Source organism: Alnus glutinosa, chromosome 3, assembly GCF_958979055.1.
Source record: "Alnus glutinosa chromosome 3, dhAlnGlut1.1, whole genome shotgun sequence".
Lineage (NCBI taxonomy): Eukaryota > Viridiplantae > Streptophyta > Magnoliopsida > Fagales > Betulaceae > Alnus > Alnus glutinosa.
Window position 1 is genome coordinate 9766310 of NC_084888.1, and position 11370 is coordinate 9777679.

The 11370-nt window shown below is 36.4% G+C and overlaps 2 protein-coding genes across 2 annotated transcripts; one reads left to right on the forward strand and one right to left on the reverse strand.

Annotated features, from left to right (window-relative positions):
- Positions 1-260: 260 nt before the first annotated feature.
- Positions 261-6794, forward strand: LOC133862624 (protein NUCLEAR FUSION DEFECTIVE 4-like). The gene is made up of 3 exons (XM_062298466.1): positions 261-835; positions 4584-5485; positions 6107-6794. The coding sequence occupies exons 1-3, from the start codon at positions 527-529 to the stop codon at positions 6579-6581; spliced, it is 1686 nt and encodes a 561-aa protein (XP_062154450.1). The 5' UTR covers positions 261-526; the 3' UTR covers positions 6582-6794.
- Positions 6795-7820: 1026 nt separating this feature from the next.
- On the reverse strand, positions 7821-9337 carry LOC133864338 (xylulose 5-phosphate/phosphate translocator, chloroplastic). The gene has a single exon (XM_062300635.1). The coding sequence runs from the start codon at positions 9262-9264 to the stop codon at positions 7951-7953; it is 1314 nt and encodes a 437-aa protein (XP_062156619.1). The 5' UTR covers positions 9265-9337; the 3' UTR covers positions 7821-7950.
- Positions 9338-11370: the final 2033 nt, after the last annotated feature.

The following is an 11370-nucleotide window of genomic DNA, read 5'->3' on the forward strand; positions in this document are numbered from 1 at the left end:
AGTCATACTTATTTTGCAACTGGATAATGGATAACATACGTGGCATAATTGCAACTGATTGTCAACCGTCAAGAGGCTGAACGGAGGAGTTTGACAGGAAGATGGGCCGGGGCAACGGCAAACCTAAATTTCTTTTCTTATTTAAAAAGTCCAAAAGTGGTTCACTTTTATGTTTGAAATACCAAGAAAGTTTGTTGCTCTAAATAATAATAATAATAATAATAATAATTAATATAAAAGAAACCAAGAAAGTTTATTGTTTCCTGTTTCCGGTCATTCGCTTTCGCTCCATGGGCCATGGCAAAGCACGAATCAATTTTCACCTCTCGATCACCTCTGTTTTCTTTATTCGCTGTGGCCACCACAAAACCTGCCTTATATTTTAGGAGCGAGCGAGCGAACAACGAAAAGAGTAGGCAGCCAAAACTCATGCACCCTCCTCCCTCCATAGCTAGCAACCGGCTGCAGGGGAAAACAATCGAAAGAACATTTAAAGAAAAAGAGATTGTTGTTGAAGCAATTGGCAATGGTGGGGCAGTCAAGAAAGTGGATGATAGTGGTGGCGACGACATGGATACAGGCATTTACGGGGACGAACTTCGACTTCTCGTCCTACTCGTCGGATCTGAAGTCGGTGCTTGGGATATCGCAGGTCCAGCTAAACTACCTCTCGGTGGCCTCCGATATGGGGAAGGTATTCGGGTGGTGTTCCGGGGTGTGTCTTATGTACTTCCCCGTGTGGGTTGTCATGTTCATGGCTGCTTTCTTGGGGCTCTTTGGTTATGGCCTCCAGTGGCTTGTCATTGAGAGAGTCGTCTCTTTGCCTTATTTCCTGGTTAGTACTTTCTTCTTTCGCTTTTTCCTTTATTTCTTTATTTTTGGGAATGGAAATTGGAAAGTGCAAGAATCTGTGAAAGAAATTATTATTTTTTTTTCTTAATTCATTACTTATTTCGTTTTATTTGTTTGAGTAAAGTATTCGTACCCCTCAGACTATAATCTAATTAACAATGTATTCTTAAACTATCAAGAATTATTAATATTATATATATTTAATAAATTAAAATTAAAAGTTTCTTTTTATTTTTTTTTAAGTGGCTCTTTTCCGATCACTGAAAAGAATGATGGGATGTTTTATCTTGAATTTTGAGAAATAAGTGAACTCCTCACGTCCACGTAAACTTGAACATGAATGTTGCTTTCCTGATTTAATTGGCAAGGAATTTCGCTAAGCAAAGGGTCGGTTGGTTAATTAATGGTTAGGGAAACAAAAAGACGTCTCCATTGGAGGTGATATGAGAAAATTTTCAAGCAAATTCAAGCATTGGCCCACTAATGACTTCACTCTTTAGTTGTCAACATGAAAAAGAGAACCATTGGCCCCAGTTTTGAAATATATATATATATATATGGGAATATCTAATCTAATATATTAAAGCAGAAGCATCAAAAAATGAAGACTTAAGTCGCCCTAACTGTGACAAGTGGCATTTTAAGACATTTAAAATTGTGACAAGCTATAGAAATTAAGAGTCTCATCCAAAACGACACGGTAAAAGCGAGAAATCTAATATCTAATATAATAATATATTAAAGCAGAAACCTGAAAAAAAAATTAAAAAAAATGCAGGCTTAAAAAGTGACAAATAGCATTTCCTTGAAAACTAGTCTTAGAACTGAATTATATGGAGTTTTCTTGCTTCCATAATTTTATCCATTGTTTTGAGAAAGAGAGTTGTGTTTGGTGTACAAGGTTGCACAACATATACACAATACAAAACACATAAAGTAGAAATCATGTGATAGGTCTCACAAATATAAATAATCTCACTCGTATGTCTTGTATTGTACGAGTTCATGTATTGTACAATCTTCTTGTGAAATCTCTTTATCCTTACTTGTATAGTTGTACTTGTGTACGAGGTTCGATCTGTCTTTTTTTTACTAAAAGTAGACGGATGGCTTTAGGAGTACTGTATTAGGAATCCTAGGTTTCACGTACGCAGGAAGTCGTTGAGTTTTTGCAGTGAAGATAGCAAACTAGCAGCTACGGATCAAGGTTGACCCTGAGAATGGAATTGAAGACATTTAGGTGGGGTAAAAAAAAAATTACATGAAATCTTCCGTAATTTTTTTAATGTTTTAAATTTAATTTTACTTTCTTTTTTCTTTTTCATAAAAAATACTTAAAATTAAATATAAATCGTTAAAAAAAACTATAAAAAAATATCATGTAGGTTATTTATTTAGTTTAAAGATATTATATTGTCAGTTCATTTTTTTTTTCTTTTTTTTTGTTAAGTAATTAGAGAAAATAGAGAATTAGATGAGATCCATTATGTTAGTTCAACTCTAAATATTTGAGTTTTAAGTTCAAAGGCTGACTCAACAACAACTTAAAGCTTTTAAGATAATAAATAATTTGATAAACATTCTTCTCAATCAGACAGCTATGGTTCCCTGTAATAACAAACATTCATCGATTGTTTGATGACCGTTATATAATTAGTATGATTTGTAATTGCTGATTTAAATGGTTGTTATTGTGCACAATAATAATAAATAATATGAAATCAAAAAGAGGGAGTAAGAGAAAATCAAGACACAGATTTACATGGTTCGACAATGTGCATGTCTACGTCCACAGGAGTGCAGCTATATTTTAATATATAATTTAGGATTACAGCATAACATGTTTATAAGAAAATTCTAATCGTACGGACGTATTTTAATATTACTCTCAATGCTTGAGAGAATATAAACCACTTGTTTCAACACAAATGTTAATTTGTATGCTATTTAGTAGGCTATTATATAACTGTCATATAATTGAGATGATGAGACAGTAAAAATCAACCTTTAGATTAATAAGAGCTTGTAAAAAAGTAAAAATTAAAGTTAATTTTTATTGTCACGTCATTTCAATTATATGATAGTAGTATAACAGTTTATTAAATAACATTTTTCATAATTAAATATAATCCAATAAAGTGAGATCCGTTATTTTCAATTTAGCGAAGGAGAAGGGTGGTTGCGCCACTAACCTTCCTCAGAATTTAGGTTGAAACTTTGTGAAGTTATTTATTTAAGTCTCTCACTTTGCTCCTTCAACCACCTTTCTTTTCTCTCTTGTTTTGTTTTGTTTTGTTTTTGTTTTTTTTTTTCCCCTTTCTTTTTACTTTATAAAAATTTATTTATTTATTTTTGTTGACTTCAACCACCTTTCTTTGAGTAACAGAGTAAGAAAGAGTCTTTATGCAATGTGCACTGAAATATATTATGTGTCTTTATGCTATGTGCACTTCAACAGCCATCATTTCAGTGCATGTGCACTGAAATATATTTATGTGTCTTTATGCTATGGACACTCCAAAAGTCTTTCACCATTTAGGAATACAAACAATAATACAAACAGTGCATTTAGGAATACATTATATATATGCCAACTTATTTAATGCAGACTGACGTCATTGTATAAAAAATAAAAACAAAAAACTCATATCAACAACCAACGAAAAAGTCCTCAGGAGGTAACTCAATCGGCTGGAGACCACGCCTCATGAAGCGGAGGTCACTAGTTCGAATCCCCCCTCCCTCTTATGTGGACATGTCAAAAAAACAAAACAAAAAAAAAAACCAACAAAAAAACAAAGGCAATAAATGATATGGTTAAGACCGTTGAGTCTCACAACTCTAACCGCCGCTTGTAGGGTCGAAGAAATTTCAAATTCAACCAGAGTGACAGACTGCCATCTAGAGTAATGCTAGAAGAAGGATTTTGTTTCCTCCCAATTCTAAATGTCATGTAGTTTCTAATCCTCATTGTAGCATTACTCCATCATTGAAACGAAAGAAAAAGTCTTATGTCAAAACTATTGTTTATTCATAAAAAAGTCTCTTTGTCTTTATACAATTATTTATTCGAATTTGAGAAAATCCGTGTAAGTGATTGTGGGAGACCATTTATGGAACTCATCTGACCGAGTAAGTAGGTGGACGGCCCAGTTTTTATTTGGTAAGGTGGATCCAATAAGTGGTCTTTTACAATCACCAGTTCGAATTCTCTCAAATTTAGATAAATAATTATAGACGATCATCTATAGAGGTACAAATCACACTTAAATAGACTCATGAACTAAAATCCTAACTCTAATTTAGGACAAAGCTCATTTATTGATCGAATTACCAAATATGCTATAGGACGATACTTTATTTATTGAATTACTAAAAATATTCTGCAACACTTATTTATTGAATTTTTTTTAAAAAAAATAAAAAACTGTTGAAAATTAAATAAAGACACCCTCATAAATAAATACTACACTCCTGTCTTATTGGGCTAATGTGGTAGTGTCCCGTCACATCTCGAATTTTTTTGTAACATATAAGCCTAGTAGGACCTCAAGAATAGCAAAACAAATACAAATAGATTATTATTATTTTTTTTTTTTGAAGGATAAATGGAACTTTTTATTACGTAGCCTTAATTAGCTTTCCTATTTTGCAAGCATTGCTTCTTCAATTAAATTCCCCACCATTTTCCCAATTGAGAGGTAATATGCAAGAATGTTACATCTTGGCAGGTCTTTCTTCTATGCTTGTTGGCCGGGGTTAGTATCTGCTGGTTCAACACGGTATGCTACGTTTTGTGCATCCGAAATTTCACAGTCAACAGGGCACTCGCATTGTCCCTCACCATCAGCTTCAATGGCGTAAGCGCAGCCTTGTACACCCTCATTGCGAACGCAATAAACCCCAGTGTCACCACCCTCTACCTCTTCCTCAATGCACTGGTTCCTCTCTTCACATCCGGCGTGGCACTCATCCCGATCCTCCGCCAACCGCCCGACCTCCAGCCGCTCCCGGCCTGCGACTCCTCCACCCGCCGCGATCCCCTCATTTTCCTTTGCCTCTATATCCTAGCCATCGTCACAGGCCTGTATCTCCTCGTCCTAAATTCACTGTCTTCTGACGCATCAAGAGCTCGTCTTCTTTTTGCGGGGGCTACTGCACTTTTGGTCCTCCCCTTGTGTCTGCCTGGCATTGTTTATGCTCGTGAGTGGGCATACCGCACTATCTACGCAAGCTTTCGTCTTGATAGCTCAAGCTTCAATCTAATCGACCCTGATGATCTTGAGCTTCGTAAAGAACTGATGATTGGTAACGATCAGAGCAACGGCATGAACATGACTTCGTATAGCGTGATAGACAAGGAAGGGTGTTTTGGTAAGGTGATGGAGAAAGATCGGTTGACTGTGCTCGGAGAAGAGCACCCAGCTAGGCAGCTGGTGCGGCGGTGGGATTTCTGGCTATATTTTTTCGCTTATTTCTGCGGGGGAACAATAGGGTTGGTGTACAGCAACAATCTGGGGCAGATTTCACAATCACTTGGATACAGTTCAATGACTACCTCTCTCGTTACGCTCTATTCCTCTTGCTCCTTCTTTGGTCGTTTGCTCTCTGCTGCCCCAGATTTCCTTCGCGAGTATGTACTTACCTCAAAAATATTTAACATTTCTTCTGCTCTTTATCATTTGAGAATGAGTTATAGTTCATTGCCTTTAGGGTGTGGTACATTCACTAACATGGAGGAAAAGCCAAATAATCATATAGATATCACAAAGGCTAACATGTATTTTGCATCCACATCTAGATTCCCATACTTATAGGGTGTGATATAATGGATAATAACCTTATTTCGCCTCAGCATTCACATCTACATTTCCATGACATTCGCTTTGTATTTTGACCTCTTTTTTTTTTTTTTTTTTTTTTTTTAATTTTTTTTATTAGTAATTTATTAGTACATTCCCAAAAAGACTTGGTTTTATAACACAAAACTATATTTTATATATATGGGTAGGTGGAGGCGGCCTACCCATATTCCACTATTTGCTTGTATATGTGCGGATAACAAATATGGTATTTGTATCTACCCGCCCATAGTTAAGGGCTGTAACCCATGTAGACGGGCAAAAAGCGAATGTAGAGCCGTTTTTAACCATCCACTTGAACATCCCTGCATACTAACCTCGTTTCTTAATTAAGTTGATGATTTAAGAACAGATCAATAACTGACGTACAGTAGAATTTTTTACAAATGCAGCAAGGTGTATTTCGCGAGGACAGGGTGGCTTGCAGTTGCGTTAGTGCCCACGCCGATAGCCTTCTTTTTACTTGTGGCGTCAGGAAGTGAGGCAGTGCTGCGTGCAAGCACAGGGTTGATAGGGATGAGCTCTGGGTTTGTGTTTTCAGCAGCCGTGTCAGTCACGTCAGAACTATTCGGTCCAAACAGCGCCGGGCTCAACCACAACATCCTCATCACCAACATCCCCATCGGCTCGCTCCTCTATGGCCTTCTTGCAGCTCTTGTTTATGATGCCAACGTGGGGAGCTCAGTCCAGTCGAGCTTGTTGGGGGACTCAACGGTGTGCATGGGAAGGAAATGCTATTTGCAGACATTTTTATGGTGGGGGTGCATTTCCTTGCTTGGTCTAGTTTCAAGTTTCTTGCTTTTCCTGAGGACCAGACAAGCTTACAGCCACTTCGAAAGAAACAGGAATAGAACATACTGCTTTTAGTGCTGAAACTCGTTCGTTTTTTGTTAATTTTTGTTTTGTAATTGTGGGCGATGAGTTTTGCACTAAGCTTTGAGATGAAATAGAGTTTGAGTCAAATTTAATGAAATGACACAAATAGTTAATAGAAATAGAATCAAATAGAAACTGTATCTAGAGACCTTATTAATTTTCGTGTGATTGTACAGAATAAAGAAGCCGGGAAACATCGCAGTCTCAGACATTGTTACAGATATTTGATTTCTACACCTTAACCATAATCTGTATCAACATTTAAAAGCAAACTTGCAAGTTGCTATGGAAATGAATCTGCAACAGGATGCTTACTATAAAGAATCTAATAACCTCTACACTTTCAAATGTAATATCAATGGAAAATAATTCTAATTACAAAGTAGGGATGGTACTTTGATCAACAATTATACACTATAGTCAATTGATGCTATACCCTCCTAACAACAAAAGTGAGAATAAAGTTATGCAACAATATCCAAATGAAACTCATAAGTTATTATAGATCAGGAAGCAATGTGTATGCATCAGGAAAGCATAAGTAATTCTACAAGTTCCTATTGTGTCTCTCTTACGTCCCTCCAATAATGAGGAGTTTGATCAAAATTCAGTAATGATTAATCACAAATTCAATGATGATTTTAAAAGCCACGTTATTATTGGAGGGAGACAAGAATGACTTGTAGCATTACTCAACAAGTAATTAGGTATGCTTACTCTGCATTGAGAATATAAGGAGTCAGATTTGCAATGACAAATCAAAAAGGTCCAACATAATCCTGCATAAAAGTAACAAAAGTATTTTTGCAGATCCTCCATCCCTAACAATAAGTCAAAAGCAATGCCATACAGAGTAGAAGGATATTTTTGCTTACCAATATGTCAAATTAAACCTGAAATATTTGAAGAGTCCTTGATGCTGCAAGACGAAGCAAAACTTCAAGGCACTAAAATCTGATGTAGGATCCCAAATCATTAAGAAACATGAAGGCCTATCTTATATTATAGTATTGTCCATAAAAACATGAGGCCAAATCTCACTCTATTTTGATTAGCAAAAACAATTAAGGAGTCCGATGGCCTTTCTTATAAATTATAATTGTGTCCATGAAAACATGAGGCCTTATCTCTCACTCTATCTCGCAGTTCTCTCCTCTCAATTAATCGTGTGCAGCTTATCGATTCTAAGATCAACTCAAGTAGCAAACACATAACGATGGAAACAAAGACAAAAAAAATGTTAGAAAAAATGCATTATTAAAATCTCATAGCTCTAGAACAAAGGAAACTAGAAAAGAAGCACAAATCTTGTCAATAACAAAAAGAATCGAAAACTGTAAGTAGACCATCTGAATTCCTTTCAATCCTTCTTTTCGGCCACTTTTTTCTTCGAAGCTGATGTGGCCTGCGAATATAAGAATGTCCCGAGTATCGCAATGGCAGATCCAAGTGCATTCAGAGGCCTAACCGGATTCCTGAACACCAAAATAGTAGATACTATCACCACCACCCGCTTCATTGTGTTTCCAACTGAGAACGTCAACGGGCTGATCTTATCGAGCGCTTGGTAAGACGATTGGTTATAGAGATGGTAAAACACCCCAGATAGCAACACCCATATATACAAGGTAGACGGTTTCCCCACAGCTTGAATAGCACGGTGGTACCCTTGAACCCACTGAGACCCTTCAACAAACACCGCCACGGGAAATAGATACAGCAATGAAATTATACTGATCCAACCATACAAATTCAACCCATCAACCTCCTTGAAGTTTTGCAAACTGCGTTTCGAATAAATGTTCCTCAATACAAACCCAACATTGCTAATCAAGGCACCCCACAAGCCTTGGAAATTAAAAGACACTTCAGTAACGGCAGCTAATGAGCAACCAAGAACGATAGGGAGAATTGAGAGCCAGACCTGTAATGGGTAGGTATCGCCGAGGAATGACGAGAATACGACCGAGAAGGCAGGCTCTGAGGATTTGATGACATGGGTGAACGAAACAGCCACCTTAGAAAATGAAACACAGGCTGAGATGTGGCCTATTGTGTGGAACAATGCAGGTCCAAGTAGAGCAACGATGAATGGCTTCGAAATCTTTGGGCACGGTTGGAGCTTCAAAGACCAGAGAATGAGCATCCATACAGACCCGACAAAGAGCTGAAAAGAGGCAAGGAGCCATGGGAATGGGAAGAGGTTCAGTACTTTCTTATTGTAGATGTTGAAGACAATGTTCTGGAAGTACCATAGACCAAACACAAGTGCAAGCGGGAGGGTCGTGGAATTTCCCTTGGCCTCAGATACAGTACTTTCACCATCAGGATTGGCTTCTGATGCTGCTCTGGGGATTTGGGATCTGGGTTTTGAAGAAAACCCAGATGGGCATGCAGAGATTCTGCTCAAATGGCCGGTCTTGGGGCCTGAAACTTGGATATGAGAAGAAAGGCCAAGTGGGTAGCCATGAATTTTACTTAAGCTGGAGACTTTGGTTCCCAATTGTGTGACCAGAGAGATGCGTTTGCTGGGGAGGGCCGATAGGTGGTGTAGGCATCTTTGGCGTTGAGTTCTGTTGAGAAGTGAAGAGACATTTATGGGGTATTGATGTTTGGATTTGGAGAAAGTGACAGTGGAGGTGGAGGATAAATCAATGAGATTCAAAGGAAGCATTTTTTTTTTTTTTAGAGAGAGGGAGGGCGCGAGAGTGAGGGAGATCCAACTAGTAAAACCAAGTATTTGAAGATTGAGGACGAGACTTTTGAATGGTTTAAAATGCCTTTCGAGTTTTAAGGTACCGTTTTGATCGCACCTTGACTCTTGAATGATTTCCCCCCCTCCTTTTTCGGGTTATTGTTTTTATATTTTTATTTTTTTAAAAAAAAAAAACCAGTTTTTTTTTTTAAGATTAAAAAACCAGTTATTGATTTAAAAGAATGGTAATATATATACATTTTTAGTACACGTTGTTTGCCTCAATATTGAATACTAGGTGATTTTCTAAGGGACTTTTGGTACTTGGTATTCATTTTGAGAGTTTGAATAGAGTCTCGTTTGGTTTGCGAAAAAGATACTTATAATGAAATGATTATTTTTATGAAATAGTTGTTCTTTTATTTGATAGAGACTTATTTTTAAGAATACTTATTCCCTTACGAAGATGAATACTCATTTCTCTAAAAAAAATTATAGAAATAACTATTCCTTAAGTAATAGACAACGTTTTAGGAAAAAAGAAATCATTATTTTATTTTATTTTATTTTTTATTTTAACCTTTCAACCCTTAAAAACAAAAAAAGGTTTTAAAATGTTGAATTATTGTGGGTGCACACCACATTAGAACTCGGGGGTGGCCACACCACCCTCGGAGTACCTCATGGTGGACCTCCAAGTTACTTCGGGGGTGGTACGACCAAGCCACCCCCAATGCTCACTAGGGGTGGCTTGGCTACCTTCGATAGGTGTCAGGGGTAGCCGATAGTACCTTTAGAGCTTCTCGAGGGTGGCTGAGACCACCCCTAAAGTCTTTTGGGGGTTGCCGCAGCCACCCCTAATGCTCATCGGGGGTGGTCGCACCACCCCAGCCACCCACAACAATTTAACGATTATTATTATTATTATATTATATTTTATTTTTTAAAAAAAAAATCATGTAAGTTTTTTAGTAATTTTGATCCAATTTCAATTAGAGTGTATCTTTTACCACCAAACTAAGAAATGTGAATTACTATTCAATTTCAAGCTCTTTCATTCCCAGTAATAATTATTATCTTTCTCAATAAAATACTCATTCCGCAAAACAAACAAGGCCAAATGTTTAGTGATAGTTACTTAGTAAATGAAAATAATGTTGGTAGGTTTGCAAAAAAAATCATTTTGTATAATCCGGCCAGAGGTTGTCTGCAGGGGCGGAGCCAACCCCCCCAAGTTGGGGGGGCCAAATTGAAAAAAAAAAATTTGGGGGGGCCAAAATTAGAAAAAATATTAAATTTTGGGGTAAAATTTTAATTTTTTTTAATTTTTTTAATTTTTTTTTTTTTGGGGAGAACCTTGGGGCTTGGGGGGGCCCAGGCCCCCCAAGCCTCAAGGTGGCTCCGCCCCTGGTTGTCTGAGTTTGTCAGAATTCGCCACCAAAATTCGCCGTAAGTTATCAGTCATTTTCTACCGTCATCGGCCATTGCCTACAGTTTGATTTTTTGTATGAGCCAAACGCCGAAAAATATTTTCTTTTAAAAAATATTTGAAACAAAAAATATTTTACGTCCAAACAAATTAAGCTTAAAGTTTAACAAAAAAAAAAAAAAAAATTATCAAAAGATTCGTGCTACTATAAAAAATCTTTTTTTCCTACCAACCATCACCTTTTTTCTACTCTTAATTTCGCCGACTCGTACAATCTCCAACAAAAAGACATTGCAAATATTTTCATATACTATATTTCTTGAAAAAATTGGCAGTATGTAATTAATTTTTTATATTGATTTATTGTTAAATTTACTATTAAGTAATAAATTGTTTATGTAAACTTTTATATATAGATTGATATTTTAAATTAATTGTTGATGAATATATTTGTATTTCTTTCTAAAGTATTTTAATTGTATTTATTTAAAATTATAGAGAACAATTATCTATTGAGCCCTAATTAAATTATAAACGAGTTTGTATTGAGGTAGATCTAACGAATTTGCCACTAGATTCTTACTTAAGAAGAAATTTTTTTGATTACCATCGTAACGATAGAGACCACAATCTGAATAGCAAATCTACAAAAAAAG

What these genes read in the sequence shown, in the direction of transcription:
- LOC133862624 (XM_062298466.1), top strand. Translation starts at nt 527, where the DNA reads ATGGTGGGGCAGTCAAGAAAGTGGATGATAGTGGTGGCGACGACATGG. An exon ending in TCTCTTTGCCTTATTTCCTG is followed by an intron (nt 836 to 4,583) that starts GTTAGTACTTTC and finishes ACATCTTGGCAG; the next exon opens with GTCTTTCTTCTATGCTTGTT. An exon ending in GCCCCAGATTTCCTTCGCGA is followed by an intron (nt 5,486 to 6,106) that starts GTATGTACTTAC and finishes TTACAAATGCAG; the next exon opens with CAAGGTGTATTTCGCGAGGA.
- LOC133864338 (XM_062300635.1), bottom strand. Translation starts at nt 9,264, where the DNA reads ATGCTTCCTTTGAATCTCATTGATTTATCCTCCACCTCCACTGTCACT.